The following is a 21,009-nucleotide window of genomic DNA, read 5'->3' as shown; positions in this document are numbered from 1 at the left end:
GAAGTAACATGAATGAATGATGTGTTTAGTCCACTGTCCAATGGAGACATGAAGTAAAGCAGATCCACCGCCCACTGATTTGAGAGAAGGAAGTGAAGGCAGAGATTTGTACATCAGAGCAGGTCGACATCTAGTGGACAAACTGAGCAACTACACTGCACCTTTTTTTCCCCCCTGTCCACTATCAACCATTATGAAATGCCCTGATTTTTATGTTTGTTATAAATTATTCTTTACAATCTAAATTGAATTTTGAAGTCATTTTCTATATGGACCATGTCCCAATTGTGACTAATGCAGACAACAAGATTTTTGACAGATACACACACATACTGCACTGTGGAAAGGATTAAGGCACTTTGACCACTGCTCCAAACAGACAGCCAGACACTAAAGGGTCACATTAAACTATCTGTAGATGGTCTGGAGGTCACAGAGGTCACACAGGTCTGGTTTAAACAGACAGAAGACACTGAGACGGCCTAAATCTGTGGAGGAACTGAGCTAAGTTCTCCAAGATAACTGGAACAACGTACCTGACATGTGCCTTGAAAACAGTGCACAGTGTGTTTCTTAGACCAGAGAGAAAACCCTGCAGACAGTGGGTCCTTTAGTTTGTCTTTGTGTCCAGGTTTCATTTCATTGCAGCCAAAAACATGTTGGTGAATCCGAGCTGGGTGGAGAGCTGTGTCCCGTCAGAGTGCATGAGGCTCCAAGAGACTTCAGGAGTGTGGCTCTATTATTATCTGGAGTCGTAAACAAACTATACGTTATCGCTGGCGAGCGTTTTTCATTGACAACCCTTCACTCCTTTGGCAGATCTCTCCCTGAGAGTAATCTTGCCGTTGATGCACCTCATCCAAGATCCATTACTGTGGTTTGTGCACCCTGGACGTCGACACAACAACAATCTCGGACAAAAAATATAAAGCTCGGTATTATAGTGGTCTTGGGAGTTACTACGTGGCCTTTGAAAATAGTCGTCTGTGGCTCCGGAGGGACTTAAAGTCTGAAAAAGAAATTACCCGAGTCATATCATCAGGAGTTACTGTCGGCTTAAGGAAAGCCTGTGTCACAACTTGAGGCTGTAGAGTTTGAAAGATGTGGACAGTTATCAAGGGTTTAATGAAAAGATGCCTCTGTAGTGAGCTGCATTCTGGGAAATGTAGCATCCAGTATCTTTGAGACTTTAAATCCAGATATCTCTTGGCTCATTCAGCTCGTTTTTTTTTTTTTGACCAAATCTGTTTTTAATCTGAGTCCCATTAATGTAGAAGTACACAACCGTAACACAGCGTGATAATGACTGCAGGGTTTTAAAGGAAAGCAGGGTGTCGTATGTTGTTACAGCTTGTGAGGCTATTTATGGCAAACTTGTGTTTATTGACTTGATTTGTGCTTTTTTGTTTGTGTGTGTTTCTCTGTGTTCAGACTGTATGATGAACATCCACAAGCGGTGTGTGGCCAACGTCCCGAGCTTGTGTGGGACAGATCACACAGAGAGGAGAGGACGCATCCAGATCTCCGCCCAGATCACTGAGGACACTCTCACCGTCAGCAGTGAGTGTCTCTGTCTCTTTACACACACACACACACACACACACACACACACACACACACACACACACACACACACACACACATACAGAACACCTCTCAAAGCTCTCTATCAGCCCAAGACTAAAACTGGAAAGTCCATTAGTTGATCAATGATCCAACGATTGACCCACATCGCCACTGGGACCTACATCCACGTGCGCTCTCTCTGTCTCTCTCTCTCTCTGACAGCCGTGGATTGATTATGGAACAGAAACTAAACTGTTGTTAAGTGTTGTCAAATGTAGCCAGAGTTATTTAGGGCAGGCCAGGACGAGACTTCACCTCCTGCTGTCCTCTGGAAAGGACAAACTCCTCTGTGTGTGTGTGTGTGTGTGTGTGTGTGTGTGTGTGTGTGTGCAACAAAGCCTCTTCTCTTTTTTTTTTCTTTTTTCACCTTTATTTAATCTCGAGAATCATTGAGAGCAAGCCCTCATTTTCAATAATGTCGAGAGTACAAGTCAGATACAGTATTTACAACACAAAGTAAGACAACATTAAAGAAGGAAAGAACACAGTTTCATCAATTAAAACATTTACATTCATAGACAGAGGAGTATGTGATCATAGTTTTAAAGGGATAGTTCACCCAAAATTCAAAATTATCTACTCACCCTCATGTCGACTAAGGACTGGGAGAAGTTTCAGAGTCCTCCATGCCTTCTCTGATTTACAGCGGGGCTCCGTGCAGCACTGTATGTCCATATGACGGTTGCGAACGGAGCTCACTTTTCTTCGTCCAAAAAGACACACCAAAAAACATCCAAATACCTCCATACTGCTTGTCTGTAATGTCCCTCTTGTATTGAAGCCCCTACATGAGAAATTGTTCTGAAAAAAATTAAATAAGTATATGTTTTAAGCTTGTTTGTAGCGGAAGCTCCCAGTGTTGCGCTGCCGCGAACTGGGTGTCAATCGCGCGAGATTTGGACAGACCAGGAAGAGCAGTGCTGGGAGCTTCTGCTACAAATTTGAATTTTGGGTGAACTATCCCTTTAAAGCTAGAGGGGCCCACCCCACCTTCTCATATAAATAGCTGTTACCAGTAATGAATCTAATGGCAGAATGGTAAATGGGGTTCAGGGTGGCAAGTGTGGAGGCAGAGGCATTCTACGATCTGTTTTCTGCTGAACAATGGGAAGTTGGTTCTGTGTCTGTAAAGGAAGCCGATTTTTTGTCTTAACTTGTGTGATATTTGAATGTGAGTTTTTGATCTAACCAGATACCCAGATATTTATATTCAGAAACTCTTTCAATACTGTGTCTGTGTCCTGGCTGTGAGAGTGGTGATAGATAACCCAGGGTCATTAACGTCTTTAACTTTAGAGAATATAGCATGTATTTTTTTTTTATCCATGTCCTTCACCCCTCACAGTCAAAGAGGCGAGGAACCTGGTGCCCATGGACCCCAACGGCCTGTCAGACCCTTACGTCAAACTCAAACTGATCCCAGATCCCAAGAGCGAGAGCAAACAGAAGACCAAGACCATCAAATGTTGCCTCAACCCCACCTGGAACGAGAGCTTCACTTTGTAAGACGTCTCCCTCTGCTCTAGATCCTACAGTAGATGAGTTTTTTTTTGTTTTGAGGCTTCGCCCACCTGATCGTTTGTTTCAGTCCAGCCTGTTTATTTTAAAGCGACTCTCCCTCTCGGCCTCATTTTCAGTCACACACAAGCACAAAGCTCTAACAAGTGACCCTGTCCTCATTCTTTTTCCCTGCTTTTTTCCCCGCTCGTTGTTATTCAAGCTATTCTGGGTTACTGCTAGGAAAAAAGGCACAGGCATGATGAAGAACTGTCACACGCCGAGGCGCCCGTCTGCCGGTTTAGATACCGAGAGACATGAGGGACGTGGCTTTGAAATAAAATGGTTTTCATTCTTGTACCTATTTTAAGAGTATCACCCTTTTTATCTGCTCTTTCATCATCTGACCGTCGTCTCCTCCACATTTTCTCTCCTTTCTCAGCCGCCTAAAAGAAAGTGACAAGGACCGCCGTCTCTCGGTGGAGATCTGGGACTGGGACTTGACCAGCAGGAATGACTTCATGGGATCCCTGTCGTTCGGGATCTCGGAGCTACAGAAACTCGGGATAGACGGATGGTAAGACGTCAGGAGGAGGGAAACGGGAGATGGAGGAGGGGGTTTACACAGGTGTGGGTAGAAAGGACAAAAGCAGAAGGAACAGGGGCGTGAATGTTTTTAGAGCTTTAAAGTCATAGTCTGGTGATAATCCTGGATTTATCTGACATTGTTCTGTTTTTTCATTCCGGGTTTTAGGTTTAAGCTGCTTTCTCAGGAGGAGGGAGAATACTTTAATGTTCCTGTCCAGCCAGATGGAGAGGACGGTAACGAGGAGCTACGACAAAAGTTCGAGGTAGGAGACACGGAAGCAAAGAGAGACTCAGAATGACGACAGGTTTGATTTGGATTGTCTTTGTTTTTTTGTTTTTATAATAATCTTGTTATTTTCCTTCTCTCCTCAGAGGGCGAGGGTGGGTCCAGGGAAACCCACAGACTCTTCTTCCTCCTCCTCGGTGTGCAAGTACGACAGCAATGGCAATCAGGACCGTGTCAAGCTCTCGGACTTCAACTTCATCATGGTGCTGGGCAAAGGCAGCTTTGGCAAGGTGGTGAACAAAAACACACACACACGAGAAGCTTGTCCTCCAAGATGGAAAATGTGTTGGAAAATCAAACTTGTCTTGTATATGATTCGTATATTTGCAGTGGCTATTTGTCTTCTATGTCAATAATCAAAAAACTCAAAACTATAATAAAACAAAATCAAATCAAACGGCCACTGAGGATAAACGCAGGATAAACAGAGTTCATTGTCCAGGCAAAAATGAAAGTTTCTTAGGCTTATTTTCCATCGGCAAACAAAGAACAATGGCCCTTTGCCGCCCTGGTAAAAAACCACCTGCCCTCCCAGATGCCTGGCCCACCTGTGTCTGCCTACCTATATATGTAAACTCACCCAGTGTGCTCCAGCTACAATAAAAGCATTGTTAAATACCCAGATTAACTCAAACAATACTAAATATCATAAGCAAACTAAAGCTGTATTCCTCAAAACTAAACAACAACAGGAAAACAACAACTAAATAATAAGTGATTAAATATTACGAAAATAACAAATAGCTCCAACAATATTATTAATCCCCTCTCAGGTGATGCTGGCGGAGAGGAAGGGCACAGACGAGTTGTACGCCGTCAAAATCCTGAAGAAGGACGTGGTGATCCAGGACGACGACGTGGAGTGCACCATGGTGGAGAAGAGAGTCCTCGCTCTGTCTGGGAAACCGCCGTTCCTCACTCAGCTGCACTCCTGCTTCCAAACCATGGTTAGAAAAACAACGTCATGTATCGGCAAAGACGACACACACACAAACACATAGAAACATTGGCAACACATACTGTAAGCTCTTTTCCCATTTACCTCTTCACCTTTGTTTTCTAGGACCGATTGTATTTTGTGATGGAGTACATAAACGGAGGAGACCTCATGTACCAGATCCAACAGGTCGGCAAGTTCAAGGAGCCTCATGCTGTGTGAGTACACACACACACAGATACACATACACATACATACAGAAAATATACATTTCATGCAACAGCAACAATATTGTCCTAACTTTATAACACTACCTTGTATTTTCGACTCTGCTCTTGTTCCTCATTTTTTCCCCTCACTGGTAATTTAACATCATTCTCTGATGGAGTCTGCTGCTCTGCTCTCTTTCAGTCGGGATGATCGCATATTGAAGATGCACTGATTCAGTTTTAGATAAGTGCTTTGTAGTATTATAAAATGACAATATAGGAATTTGTCACATGCAGCAGCTTTTTTAAAGAAAACCAGCACAGTTATTTTGCATTCAATGGCACCCCGAGGGTTTTCTTTTTTGTTAACAAATAAAAGCTGTGATTGCATTCAGTGTTACTCACCAAAACCCATAACTGAGGTTGAACAGGTTATGATTGCATTATCTTCCCCACAAAACACTTGTAATGGCAGATAGTTGAACATTTTAAATCCATGTTTACTCACTAAATAGCTTACACTTCACAAGACCAGCAGCAAAGTCTGAGTCTGTTCACTCCAAATGTGAAGTCACAGATCAATGTGACCGACTTCAACTGGTGGAAAAAAGAAAGAATTCACAGAAAAAAGTCTTTGATTTTTTTTTTCAGACAGACATCTTTATTATTTATCGGTTTCTGTCTGAGCAACACACTCTCACAAGATCTTTCAACACAGATCTCTTCTTTCTGTTGGCTCTGGTCTGGTTTCACTGGCAACTACAGAAGTTTATATAGACCGCTGTGAATTAAAAGTTACTGTGATCGCCGTTATTGTTGTTCTTGTTCTGGGTTTATCAGACATAGGGAAGCAGATACAAACCAGCAACAAAAACAACTGCAAATGCACATGGTATCTTGTGTTGAACTGTACAATTGTCATGTTTTAGCATGAACAAGCAACCTTTATTTAAACAGCAACGCCTTATGGTTGTAAATCATTCAGTGGATTGTTTCAACAAGATGGTACAAAACTAATGGTATTTATATTAAATTCATCAAAACATGAAAATATTGTGCAAATTAGGCATCACAAATGTCATCTTCCATCTGTGTCATCCACCCATCTCACACACACACACACACACACCATACTGTGTACCCGTGTGGGTTTAGAAAACGGTGTCTGTCTGTCTGTATTTTAGGTTTTATGCTGCAGAGATTGCCATCGGACTCTTCTTCCTTCACTCCAAAGGCATCGTGTATCGGTGAGTGAATCAGCTTCAGTCTGCAGGTGCAATTAAACGTCAGAAAGCAGATGTCTTTTAATAACTCAGTGTGTGTGTCTGTGTGTGTTTTCAGGGATCTGAAGCTGGACAACGTGATGCTCGACTCTGAAGGCCACATAAAGATCGCCGACTTTGGAATGTGCAAAGAGAACATGTTGGACGGCGTCACCACGAAGACGTTTTGTGGAACACCAGACTACATCGCTCCAGAAGTACGTTCGGATACTGGAGACTTACAGCAGCATCTGCTGAAAAATAACTTTAAGAGTAACTTTATTTATATAGCCACTTTACTTTAACAAGGTTATAAAGTGCTTTTACAATTAAAATAAGTAGTAGGTAAGAGAAAATAAGATTTCGATTTCAAGTGAGCATAAAAGTGCAGGGCGACAAAAAAAAACATTTTAAATCAGCATTTAACTAAAGTTTCCGACAACAATAGAACACGTAGAAACTAAAACTACGTAATGGGGATAAAATGATAAAATAAAGTGCAAATCGGACACTACAAAATACTTAGACAACCAGAGTAGTTTAGGGCTTTAAAAGGTCAGTTGAAGGGATACATGTCAGCATGTTGTCTCAATGTTGGAAATCAGAGACCACTATAAGAACACTTAACATGTTTAACAGCATCTGATTTACTTCTACAGGGGATGTAGGTTGCTCTGGACACTGCTACAATATGTTGATATTTGCTTTAGAGGACGATTTAATGTCAGATAGAGAGTTAGGGAATTAATCTGTCACTTCAGCACCGTGGACAGCGTCATCATCTCAGTACACGGCACAGTGAGGTTGTGGGCTGGAGAAGTCTGGGGAAAACTGTCAAATTAGCAGCTACTCCAACAAATATACTCGATCCATAAAACCTCTGATGGTGTAATTGAATATAAACAAAATGAGATTATCAAAAATGACAAAAAAAAAATACAAATTCACATTGTTCAGCAAACTCATCTTTGTCCCTTATTAGACAGGTGTAGACACTGATTGAATGATCTCCAGTGTTTTGTAGCTGACTGATGTTCTTTTTTATTTTAAACACATCTTTTCATTTCTCAGTAGCTTCACCACTTTGTGTTTTAGATCATAGCCTATCAGCCTTATGGGAAGTCGGTGGACTGGTGGGCCTTCGGTGTGCTGCTGTATGAAATGCTGGCTGGACAGGTGTGTGTGAACAACACAAAGTGCCTCTTGTTTTTTTTCCTCATCTCTTACATTAACGTCAGTAACAAGAACTGAAACCAAACGATGAAGTTGTTGAACTTGTGCCTCTTTAGCCGCCTTTTGATGGGGAGGATGAAGACGAGCTTTTCCAGTCCATCATGGAGCATCATGTCTCTTACCCCAAATCCATGTCCAAAGAAGCTGTTGCTATCTGCAAGGGGGTGAGGCTACACACTCGAATCCACACACGTCGAGGCTCGGCCCAAATCTGGCACCTAAATCAACCCCCCTATCTAATCACTGGAGGCTCATACCATGGGCTCATGACACCACTAGACCATTGCCTCTTTGAAAGGGGCAGATAACGATAGAAACATTATATTAAATGTATTTCCAGCTTGCTACTTTGTGAAAAACATGGTAAACACATATGATTATAGCTATAAAAGCCATGTACATAACTGAAATGAAATGAAAAACAGCCCTATTTTCCTTGCTTTACTGGTTTATAGTAGAATCACAACACTTACTACTTCTTAATAATCTGAAAAAGCCAAAATCACTCAATTTGGACTCGGGGAGAGTTGTGAGTTGCACATTTGCAGTTAAAAAGGTCATAATAAACAAGTGAGACCCATCCCATCTTGAAAATATGATCTCATAAATGAACAGATTTAACTAAAAAAAAAAACACTGGCCATGGTAATGATGTTTTTATATGTCAGTGTTTCTGTTTCTACTCTCGTTTTTGCTCACTTTTTATTTTCTTATAATAACAGTTTATCAAATGACAGTGAAACCAATGTGAAATGGGTTGCTCTTAGTAATGAACTTGCAGAGACCCTTTCTCCTTTAGCCTGTGCATGCAATCCATGCAACACAGAAGCACAAAATACACACGATGGATAATAATACAAATATGCACTGAGTGGGACGTCGAGCTGCATTATTCGGCACTGATAACTCACTCACTCACACGTCCAAACTCTCATACTGACTCCGAGTGTGATTTTAGCTGATGACCAAACACCCGGGAAAGCGTCTGGGCTGCGGTCCAGAGGGCGAGAGAGACATCAAGGAGCACGCCTTCTTCCGCTATATAGACTGGGAAAAACTGGAGAATAAAGAGGTGCAGCCGCCTTTCAAACCTAAAGCTGTGAGTATATCCCTTATTTACTACACACACACACACACACAAACTCTCTCTTCTCTCTTTCTTGAGCTGTTGAATATAACCAGATATGAAATGTATCGTCACATAAAGGAGGGAACGACGCACTTAGTCAAACCTTTTAAGGTAAGTCGACAGTAGACATGATTAGATCGCTCATCCCCTGAACCCAACCATCACCTGCCATTGGTCACTACTCTTACAAAAACCAGAGATTTGTGAGCGTAGTCACCAATGTTGAAGCTGAAACGGCAAATGCTCACACATCTTGGGACCAATGGAAATCCACAGTTTCGGCTGTGAGCGATTTGATTGGTTGATGCCATGTTTTAGTTGTATTTTCTCTTTTTTCTCTTTGTCGTTTGTCGTTGTCCCCCTTTTTTTCTTCACATTCCCCATTGAACTCAATCCATCTCCCCTCCCATCTCTTTCTCTCTCTCTCTCCATCTCTGTCTCTCTCTCTCTCTCCTCTCCACGGCAGTGTGGGCGTGATGCGGAGAACTTTGATCGCTTTTTCACGCGCAACGCCCCAGTGCTGACCCCCCCAGATCAGGAGCTTATAGCCAACCTGGACCAGGAAGAGTTCCAAGGCTTCTCATTTGTTAACCCTGAGTACCCTCACTCAACCCACTGACCATGCCACAGAGCCCTGGGCTGCACTAGCAAACCCCCTCCCCCAACGTCCCCTCACTCCACCACCCCTACACCTCAAGACACATACACAAAAATTAAAGAAAAATAATTTTAAAAAATCACCATGATGTCATATCCAGGCTGCATTCGGCAGGGTGAAACGTAAAAGAAATAGTTGGGCGTTGGTTGTGTGAAATACACTTATTCTTTATCTTAGAGATGAGCAGGTCTCACTTTGGGGCGTTAACTTATGAAGCCAGAGCACAGGGAGGAGATTAGTTTAGTTTAGTTTAGCATAAAGCTTGGCAACATAAGGAAACAGAAACAGTTTCATCAGACATCCCCAACGGATATAAAGAGCACTTAATGGCACCAACATGAATGTTTAATTCAGTTGGTAAGCAGCGACTCCAGAGCTTTCCTGTTGAGTTTGTACACAGCAGTAGCCTACCCGATCACTGTGATTTGAATGTAAACAAAGAAAAAAAGAAAAACTCAGCTGTAGCTCTTTTTTTGGGTCGTAATTATAAAATGTTTGCATGCTAATTCGCTCAACTAAGATGGTGAATGTGGTTAACTTTGTACCTGCCAAGCATTATTAGCACATACATAACAGTAGCATGAAGATTTTTAGCTTGTTGACTTAAAAGCATTAAGCCTTTAGCATTAGCACCCAGCCTTACAGAGCTGCTAGCAGCTGACTACTTTTTTTTCTTGTGGAAAATTTTTTCTCGACAAATACCGGAAGATATTAGTGACCAGACCAGCCTGCAGTAGTCAATTGGCAGTAAAACAGATTAACTAAATAACAAAGTCAAGCATCTATAGGTGGCCTTTAACCTTTTAACTCTGAGCATGTATCAGATGGGCACCTGTTTTTATGTACATTTTCAATTTGCGCATAAAAAAACCAAAATATCCCAAAACTGTTTTCATGCTTATCTGAGGTGAAAAAGTTGAGGTATTTTTCATCACATTTTCCTCCACTTGAAGTTTGACAGGTGCTCATTTGATCACATCTGCTTGTTTCACCCTTTTCCACTGTGATAGTTTAACGGCACCTGACTGAAAATAAGCACCACCAGCTGGTAGCTCTTTATTTTGATAGACCAACCCTCTAATCACTGCATTAACAGATGGGGGTGGAAACATGCACTGGTTTACGATTTTCTTCAGATTGATTAAAATTTGGATACAAATCTACATTTTTCCTTGTGCATGCATTATAAGCATTATAAAAATAGATTAATTAATAGATTAACTTTATATCTGGTTGCCATGTTTTCAAAGAGAGACGGTTTAGCTGTTAACTCCAGACTTGTAGTCATCATGCAAAGCTATAGGCTGATTGCCTCCCTGACTCCGAAGTGGTATCAGTCCTCTCATCTAACCCTTATAAAGAAATCAAATAAGTGTATTTGCTCCAACTTGCCCAACTATTTCCTTTCAGTAACGTTCGGATGGAAATGCAGACAGATAACAGTCAGGAGAAACAATCAGATACTCATGTGTCAAGTTGCCAGTAGGAGACTAGTCTTGTCTTGTTTCCGGCGGCGACACTGTTTTCATTTTACTGTGGAATAACATGTCACGTTACACTGCTGCTCTCATATCAGCTTCACTGGCTGTATCTCTATCTTTATCCCTGAATGCTGCCCGGCTGCTCACAGAAGCAGGTTCACGTCGGAGCCCGACCTAACCGGCGCCGACCTGAACCTGCCCTGTCCGTTCGTCACCCTCCCTGTAATTGCATATTGACTATGATGACCTGTCAGTAATATTGATGAGTGTACTATGATCACATATTGGTAATATTCATACGGTGTAAGTGAAAACTGACCAGTTGCTTTGCTATGATTGTTTTGAATACTAATCAGTTTCCAAATGTTGACTTTACTTTTGTCTATAGGACCAAATACTTCTTCACTTTCTGTTCAGTCAGTGTTGTGGTGAGCTTATCTGATTTCATGCTCATTTCATTTTTTTAACCAGTCGGAGGATAGAAGTCTTTACACATGCAGAGCGTGTAAAGTCTGTGTCAAGTTCGGGATTTTTGACTGAAAGCTCATTACCTTTTTTTTTTTTTTTTCCTGATTCATTACTGAAAACATTCGCCACATTGCACTGTGTTTTTAATGACAGAGGACATATCTCTTAGCCTGTAAACATCCATCCTTGGAGAATTTCATGTATGACGAAGCCCTGCAGAGTCTTGTGAAGTTGGTAGAAGTCTGTTAGCTTACACAAACAGGATGTCCAAAAGTGCCAAAATATGCTTCAGAATCATGAGAGTGTGGAAAAATATTGTCCTCAACAACTGTGATGAAGGGCAGCCATCTTGTGCCATTTTGCAGTACATGTATAATAATTATTAGAATATGCATTTTAGCTTATCTGTTCTCCAACAATACAATACACTTGGAAAGTCATTTTTCAGATAAAAAATGAACTGTCTGAGAAGACGTGTGTTTTCATTGTGCGGCAGGTTGTATTTTTTCCTTTTGTAACTGTAACGATGCAGGTTAGTAATAATGTGTCAAATCTTGTTCTTTGAGCTTGTATCAAAAATGTTAGCGGCGACAGGGCGACATCGAAAGGTTGTTTCTGTTATACAAAGATGCTCGCTGATTTAAAAGGAAAAAAAAAAGAAGGTGAAAAAAGTGAGTGCTTATTGTGGTGATGGTAATGAGGATGAATCAACGATGGCCTAAGGAGAGATATAACGGAGATAAAAGTATATATCGAGTTCTATATCAGAGAGCTATTTGGATAAATTGTTCTGAATGAGAGAGATGCTTCTGTGGATCGTGTAATTGTTCCTGTATGACTGGAAACTGATAATATACTCACTGGTGCCTACCAGACTATTTCTGCTGTGTCCGCCTTGTTACTGCTGCTATTCACCCAAAACAAAGGAACACTTTAAAGAAACATTTCAATGTTTTTAAAAACACACAATTACTGTAGTTGCTTTCTTGCTCAGTGTTTATATGAACATTGATTCCACTCATACCCTGAACTTAAATCAAGGAAACAGCTTTCTTAGCTTATCATGAATATTGGAAACAGGAGGAAGTTGCTAGCTTGACTCTGTAAAAAATATATTAATTGTAGGTTTGGTTAGTTTTAAGATTAAATGCTAAGCTAAGCTAATAGCCCCACTAAAATGTGTCCAAGGTCATTTCCGTCGGTAGAATTTCATGATATATTTAACATACCGGTACATAATATTTCATAGAAAACTAGTGTAATTGAACTAAACGTATGTATTGTGTCGGTGTGAGAAAGGTTGAATTTAATTTGGCTACTATTTATCGCACTGACGGAGATTTGCCTGGACACACTTTAGCTTCATTTAGTGGCATCAATCTTTCTTACACTGGGCAAGAAAACAAATGAGTATAAGCAGTACGTAAACACATGATTAGTAGTTTATAACATGCTATAGTGTTGTTGTGAGCAGACATTAGGGCATTTTTATGTGTAAATAGATTATTTCATGAAGCATCTTGAACCAGGTTGTCCTGTTAAAAATCAAAACAAAACAAAACAAAAAACACAAGAAAAAAGTTTTACACATGTAATGACCTCAAGGGGCCATATTGATTATGTTGGGAGCGATGTGGTTGACGTGGTTGTACCTTTATTTCCTGTTTAACAACAAAGCTCCTCTTGCCTTAACAAAGCCACCATCTTTACCTAAAGGTTACCAAACTGTTTTTACCTAAACATGACAAACTTAGACAGTTTCACAATGTTAACAGTGTGTTTATTATTATTTTTTATTATTAACCTCAGTTAGGTTGGAGGACTTCTCCATTCTCGATAACTGTTGTATAGATACTTAAAATAGTATAATGATACTTAATTGATGTAACATATTTCATGTTTTTATGTTTATGAAAGGCCCAAATGCGTGTTTTCGTCATTTCATGGGGATTAAATTAATCAAAAACATGCTTTCCATGGGGCGGTGCGTGGCGCGGTGGGTGGAGCGGCCGCCCCATGTGGAGGCTGCGGTCCTCGCCGCGGGCGTCCCCGGTTCGGGTCCCGCGTCGGGCAGACCTTTCCTGCGTGTCGTTCCCCCTCTCTCTGCCTCCCCATTTCCTGTCTATCTCTACTGTCATCACTATCAAATAAAGGCAAAAGGCCGAAAAATATACTTTAAAAAAAAAACAAAAAAAAAAACATGCTTTCCAGGTTTACAAATCTCTCTATATAGCCTACCTGCCTACAGAGAACTACATTATAGCAAGTTATACTTTGTTTATTGGTTGTTATGTACTGCTTATAAATGCTAGGGGGTTAAAATAAAGTGTAAACTACAACACACACACACAGCATCATCACATGTTGCTTTACACACAACAATGAGATGAATTAGTGGTTGAGTTTGTGGACCGGTGGTAGAGATGGAGGGAAAAGTTTCCAGCACCTCCTCATTTCAGCTGGAAGCCCTGTGATGAGACAAAAACAGGAGGTAGGAAAACGAAACGCTCTGTGTGATGTGTGTAATGTGTGTGATACATGTGTCTTGCCTGAGGCTCACTTGCTTCACTTCCCTGTGTGAAATCCTTTTCCGGTTGTGGTTTGGTCTGCGGCTGGTCTGTTTTTTATCGATCCTTGTCTGTTCTCTATACCAGAACATTTCCTCTCACTCTTCTCTCTCTGGCTTTAGAAGTTTGTCTTGGATCCTTCTGCATTTGTGCTGTTGAAATGTTTTCGGGTGGGTCTCTTCCATCTTCTGACTGTGTCGCTGGGTTTGTTGTTGGTTTGTTTTCTGTCGACTTGCTCCCACCCCCAGTCTTGTTGTATGGAAATCAGTGGTGTGTGTTTGGATGAGTCTAGATTAACTGTGGTGCCACCATTTACAGATTGTCGAAACAAAATCAAAGCAAACACCCACAATTCAACAGTTTGACTGACTCATCATTAAGTTTTCAGCTTTTACTTTGAAAAAATAATACATGTATATACTAAAACCACTCTAAAAATACTGTCATTGACAATATTATATGGTCAGTCCAGAGAAGTGCTCCCTGTGTTTCATTATATTGTATATTATTTTACACAACACTGGATAAGCTGGAACTAATTTCTTTCCTTATGGATAAATCACCAGATGATTTGATCAATTCATCAACTCAATGTCCAGTAAATGCTTTAAAACAATTATTATAATGGACTTATAGTTTAATCTGTACTTATAATCACTAATAGAAGTTTAAACTTTGTCAAAGCACCTTATTTTATAAGCTCTTTATATGTGAAAATCTATCTAAGGCTGTTAGACAACTATAAAAAGTAGATTTTCCACAGAAATGCTGCACAGGAGGAGTGTAAAACCTCAAGTGAACATAATTAAACTTCAGATTTGCTGTTGGGCAGCCTGTTATGTTCCATCACTGCTTGTGACTTCCAGAAATGTAGGCATAACCACTTACAGTAATTCACTCTAAGATGAAAGCACACCAATATTTTTAGATGAATAATTTACTTAAACTGCAGGCAATTTAATTTAAAATGAAAATGGATATACTTTGACTTCGCAGTTCATAAATTCAACAGTGACTCGTTGCACCTCTGCAGATTATCAATGTCTTTGTTTGCTGAAACAGTCGACCTCCCTCGCCTCCTTCTCTACTCTCCATCTTTGTGCCTCTATGAGACGGTCGTTCTTTTTGCTTGTCGTCAACCTTGTTCTTTCCAAACTGCCCTTTTTGTTTTTTAAACGCTGTACAAATTCGCTCAGCGCTTGGTTACACCTCTTAACGCTTTTCCTTCTCTTTGTCTCTGCGACAGAAATCTCGCTGCGACGTGGGCAACTTCGACAAGGAGTTCACAAAGATGGCGGTGGAGCTGACGCCCACAGACAAGCTCTTCATCATGAACCTGGACCAGAACGAGTTTCAGGGCTTCTCCTACACCAACCCAGAGTTTATTATACAAGTCTGAGAGGAGTTTCCTGTTGGTGAGAAGCCGCCCGGACAAGACTTTACTCCAAACCCAGTTAACATTTTATCCAGCATCTCATTGGTGCCACCTGGACTCACACACACACACAGATACACACACACACCAACCATATCGGCTCCGAATCCTCAACCTCAAACTGCCAACATCTAAACTGGACGACGACCAATATCACAACTCACTACACTTACTTACTACTACACACTGACATCTACTGACCTGACCAGCAGTACAGTAGAAACCTTCACATGGTTTCAGCTGCTGGTTGGTCACAGCGGGACCGACTTTGACCACGTGGAACCAAGACCAGCTTCCATAAGAACTCACGGGACCTCGTGGTGAGCGGGTCGATACAACGGCTGACGATCAAGAGCCACACAGTATATACTATATATGTGTGTGTGTGTGTGTGTGTGTAACTGTGTTCTATTGATCGGCAACAGCGTGTGTTTGTTTACTTGATTTCCCTCTCCTCTGCCTGTAAAAGTTGCGTCATGAACATTCCATGATCAATATGTCATGTATGTGCTCACACACACTCATAGACACACACACAGACACACACAGACACACACACACGTGTCTGCATAGGCTGTGGTTTGGAGGGAAGGAAGGTTTCTGAATTATGAAAGTCCAAGACCCTGTTCTTCAGACGTGTCTCATGTAATTCAGGCTTAGAATAACCCAGTTTATTCGGGAGCGTACCTATGTGCCCCGGTTTTCCCCAAAAAGGGTCCTACGTTCCCCGGTCGCTATACATACTGGGGAACATAGGACCCCATTGTTGCTGGTCGATGGACTCTCTCTACTTATCTGGACTCTCTCTATCTGGCCTGTCTAGCCTCTATCTAGTCTTTTTACTAAACTGAACCAACTCCTTTCTTCATTGCCTAACCCAACCAATGGGACAATGCCACTTCTCACTCAAAGTCACAACTCGACTTCTCACTTAAAAATAGGCAAAAACTCCACTTCCAGGTATGGGACCAAAAATTGCATGTTCCCCAGGTCCTTTGGGGGAAAAGCGGGGAACATAGGATCCTTTTTCTAAAAAAGGGTCCTATGTTCCCCGCTCACATACACAGCGGGGAACATAGGGATGATCCCGTTTATTCTCATCCAGCTAATTTGAACATGTCTTTGATCCATGAACCAGCAGTTGCACGATGTAGGTGCGTTTGGGTTGGGATCCTCCTCCCTGCAGCATGCACCGACCGGGGCATGTCGGGTTCATGGTTCACGTCAGATGGTGTTGTTTCATGCTCGCTCCTGCAATTTACTGCCATTAATAATTTCTACATGGTGCTCCAAAGTGTCTCCACGCTTTTCATCGCTGTTAAATTAGATATGACGTTGAGTGAGTGTGGTTTTGGACTCAAGTGATGTTTGGTATACTTGAGCGAAGAGCGAAGAGCTTCTCCCCAACTGACGTGCAAGAAGAGACGTCTGATAAGCACAGAGAGGCCTGCCTCCGAAATGAAACCGCCGCTCTCTGAAGTCTCTTAAGAAGCAGATTTAAATGCATAAACTATTCTCGGCGAAGCCACCTCTGCAGTTAATCATTGAATATGTTCTAGTCTTTAAAATTACAAATTCACATTTTAATGGGAAATGTTATTGATCTTGGATAGTCAGACTTTTTTTTTTTTTTTAGCTGAGTTTTGTCTTTTTGTGCAATGGCTCAGAGACTGGGTTGATTTATTATTTTATTTTCAGACACAAACTTTTTTTTGGGAAGTTATTTTTGCCTTTTCCCGATAGGACAGTGGAGAGAGGTTTAGTCCAACCTGTGGCCTTTTCCTGTCTATGTGATACAGTATGTGCTCTACCAGGTGAGCCGCAGGGTTGTCCCTTTTTTACAGATTATTTTTATCAAGGTGATTGTGATACTTACATCAACATACAACCAGGATTTCTTATGACAAAAGCCTTTCATTATAAATCTAAGAAGGTGAGATTGTAGAATCTGAAATTGAGTCCATGTGTGGGAAATCCCATAATCCTAAATATCCTGGTAACTGTCAATGAACCTGTGCAACTGAGCTTCAGTTAGAGAGCTAGATAACTTTGTAATGAACTGATTTATCGATCAAAAGGAAATGTAATACCAAAAGTAATGATTCAACAAGAAATATGACATGAATATCGACATGAAAGCATAACCTTAAAGATGAAAAAGAAATGATCAAACATACCTGCCAAACTGTGGGATGTTGTGGGAGAACTCTGAGGCAGGGGTGCGTTCAAGGACTCTTGATGTCCAGATAAATTTTACATCAGCTTCAAAGAACCAAAAAAAAAGAAAAAGAAAAACTCCAGACTCCAGATTTTCCACCTCTGAAGAACAGGGCCTTGATTTATAACCTCATGTCTAAGTTAGTCCTGAACTTAGTCTTAAGCACGTCTCGTCTTCCAAACTGATGCAAAAAAATGACAAAAGAAAAAAATGTTTAAAAAAAATAGGAGAGAAACCCCCCCAAATGCCTGTTTGGCAGTGATATTTAAAATGTCTCTGTCGTTTTTCTCTTGCTTAATCTCTCTCTTTCTCTTCTCTATGGCACTGTGTATGCAGTGGGTTAGTGCTGTGTAGGCCTATACAGTCTTTGTGGTGCAGCTCCTCTATGCATGCCATATTTGTTGGTACAGTAGTTCTTTAAGATTTGCTTTTGACACCGCGATGGAGTAAAGAAAAAAAAACTCTTGGTGTCTCTTGAATTTATCGATGCAAGTCAGTTTTTTCTGATCCCCATGCTCAGATCGAGTTTATTAGTTTCCACTCTGAATGCTGTGTTCGCTATATCTCTGATAACGTCCAAAGTCTGCGCGGCCAGAGTTTGCTTTAAAAAGCACGGAGCAAAGACTGTTTTGGCTGTGTGTTTAAATGAACATATTAAATAGATGTAATTATTCTGTATGACTTGTGTTTCAGTGTATGTGTAAATAGGAATGGGATCTAGAGCTATAAGTGGTTTTCATGCAAAGACACACCTCCTCACAACAACCCCATCTCGCCATACTCTCTACTCTCTTACCCCTGCCACATTTCTACTTGTTTCTCCCATTTTTTACCCCGCCCCCTTTCTCCTCTTCCTCCTTTCCTTTCCTTCAATCCTAATTTAATATTTTTAAATGCTCATCCTCCCCTTTCTCACAAGCTCACATTCACCTCGGTAAATGTTAATGAGAAGGAACTGGGAAATGAGATGAGAGGGAGAAGGGAAACGAGGGGAGAATAAAGTGTTTACTATGCAAAAGGCAGGAGGAGAAGAGGAGGAGGAAGAAGGGACAACTTTTATAAAGCTAAACCTGAGGAGATGGTGTTACAGAACAGTATTCATGTGTTGCATGCGCTGTCTTTACCTGCGCGTGAGAAACACCTCCAGTATGATACCTACATTAAAATGAATGATCATAATGCCATTTCAGTAACTCTGGCTCCTGTGTTTTACTTTTAATGGTTGTACATAACAGATGTTATACTGTAAAATACTACATTATAAGTCAAAGTCCTGCAGCCACAAAGTTACTGAAGTAAAAGTATATAGATCAGGAAAATGTATCAAAAGTAAATATATGCTGTAGCCTATGCAATGCAGTAAAAATGGCCCCTGTGACTATATGCTACTATACTGTATTATTATTATTAGATTATTATAACTCATGCATCAATGTGTAAGAAGCATTTTCTGGTTGTAGGCTGGGGTTGGGCTGCAGCTATTGATCATTTTTATTATCATGGATTAATCTGAAACTTATTTCTTATAAGTTGAATCATGAGTAATCATATTTACAAAGAGTCCTGCTGTATCACTGATATAATGTTATGTAAAAGATATCGTCAAGAAGAAGAAGCATATCCTCACACCTGAAAAGTTTGAACCATGCAATGTTGGACATTTTTGTATGAAAAATGGAATAAAATAGATGCCAAATCATTTTTATTAAGACACTACTGATTATTTGAACTAGTCATTTTATCTGTCATGTTCATGTCCAACAGTAATGCCATCAAAGTAACATTTAGTCAATAAACCAGTGGTTCTCATATAGGACACTTTCATGTGATGAAGATGAGTTATAAACTGAGCAAAAAAAACAATACTTCACAAGTATAAAGGGTATGTGAACTTTGAACTTCTCAGATTTTACCTTATTCTATTCATAATAAGCCACCATATGTTTTGGGTTTTGATTGTCTTGGCTTTTTCACACGTACTCACACAAGCCCTTAAATATTCATATTCTCATTTACTCATTCAGGTGGAGGGCCCTCGCTGGGCCCCTGCCCCATCCGCTGGTGGATGTGCTGTAATACAGATGAGGATATTTATATAAAGGACAAGTCGGCCTAATGAGTAAACAGCTGTGACGTCAGCCACAAATCAGCCACAAAGCCCCTCGGATACACGTGATACAAGTGTTTAAAATGTATTATACTTTATGAAAGTTGTTTTAATGTTGGTGCCAGATATTTAAATGGCACACAATATGACGCAGTCCAACATTTCCAAGCTCTAATAAAGGCACTGAATATTAAACATTCTGTGTAACAATGACGTTTGTAGCTACAAATCAGGATATTGATTGATATGATCCATGTAGCCTAGAGTAATATAATAAAATCAGTCATAAGGTTTTGATTTGATTTTACACTTACTGTAATTTTGTTGTTTCAATGCACAGATCAGTCACAACATTAAAACCACTCCCTTGCTGTTATTGTTATGACTGAACAGTGTAGTTCAACATTTGATATATTCATCAGATCTTTATATATTTATTATAAATAATATAAATGATAATAAAAATCTGAAAATTATTTTTCTTTGGAATTAAATGAATGAATGAAGTCCAGAATCTATCAATAGGCAAATTTAATTTCAGAGGTTCAACTGTTCATCTGCACACAAGCTGCTTTTCCTACTTAAAATGTATGATGTCAGTGTATATGGGCTGGAGGCCTCAAGTTTCCGCACCACACGTGTTGCATACTGCATCCTGATTGGCCCCCTGGACTTGTTGTGATGTCACAAAATCCTGACCTTAGTAATCAGTGTTTCTCTCCCCTCTTCAGCAGATGAGCGTGGAAAAGTATCAAACTGTAGGCTACTAGAGAAAAACACAACCAGTCAAGTGAAGCAACAATAGGTGTAGGCTAATAGTGTTGGATGACATCACTTTTTAGTATTATGTTGTTGGTCGGTCCCAGTCATTTGTTGTGTTTGTGCCTCTTTAACTTTATGATTTTTAAACTTCCACCACTGTATTGTTTGTGTTTGCAGAGCGGACAGAGCTTCATCTATAGCTCACTGAGGTTAACATCACAACTACTGTGCAGCTATATGAACTGTTGGTCACTCACACTGATCAGATGTAGACTACACACACACGCACGCACGCACGCACGCACAGTCTATACCGGAGGGCGGGATTATCCTGCAGTTACTGTCATGCGGAGTTGATCCGGGGTAAGAGACCGTGTCCAGAGGAGCTGCTGCTGCTGATGCTGCTGCTGATGCTGGTGGTGATGGTGGTTCTGAGTTTAGTTTTGTGCATGATGTTGGTTTTTTCCTCTCCCCGGCCCTGGTTTCCACTCTGATTTTTCACTTTTTAGGATTTTTTGACATCACATCCACGTCCTGTGTGATGGA

At 40.7% G+C, this 21,009-nt stretch overlaps 1 protein-coding gene across 2 annotated transcripts in view; it reads left to right on the top strand.

Moving 5' to 3' along the window:
• LOC146992058 (protein kinase C beta type-like) overlaps nt 1-16,067 on the top strand; it is a 42,347-nt gene extending 26,280 nt beyond the window's left edge. Inside the window, exons 5-17 of one of the 2 annotated variants that reach the window (XM_085783264.1) lie at nt 1,432-1,560; nt 2,972-3,128; nt 3,566-3,700; nt 3,878-3,974; nt 4,084-4,227; nt 4,771-4,944; nt 5,061-5,152; nt 6,328-6,390; nt 6,485-6,623; nt 7,501-7,581; nt 7,695-7,802; nt 8,597-8,737; nt 15,188-16,067. In XM_085783264.1, coding sequence (XP_085639390.1) covers nt 1,432-1,560; nt 2,972-3,128; nt 3,566-3,700; nt 3,878-3,974; nt 4,084-4,227; nt 4,771-4,944; nt 5,061-5,152; nt 6,328-6,390; nt 6,485-6,623; nt 7,501-7,581; nt 7,695-7,802; nt 8,597-8,737; nt 15,188-15,340 — 1,613 coding nt within the window. In that variant the 3' untranslated portion in view covers nt 15,341-16,067. Of the gene's footprint in view, nt 1-1,431; nt 1,561-2,971; nt 3,129-3,565; nt 3,701-3,877; nt 3,975-4,083; nt 4,228-4,770; nt 4,945-5,060; nt 5,153-6,327; nt 6,391-6,484; nt 6,624-7,500; nt 7,582-7,694; nt 7,803-8,596; nt 8,738-9,233; nt 10,658-15,187 lie in introns of those variants that run through there. The other variant, XM_085783263.1, reaches the window with a different exon arrangement.
• Nucleotides 16,068-21,009: the final 4,942 nt, after the last annotated feature.

The sequence above is a fragment of the Trachurus japonicus genome, chromosome 1 (genome assembly GCF_045865225.1).
Source record: "Trachurus japonicus isolate A0001 chromosome 1, Traja_1.0".
In the NCBI taxonomy this organism is placed as follows: domain Eukaryota; kingdom Metazoa; phylum Chordata; class Actinopteri; order Carangiformes; family Carangidae; genus Trachurus; species Trachurus japonicus.
Note: the sequence above shows the minus strand (reverse complement) of the source record. Positions and strands in the feature narration are given on the sequence as shown.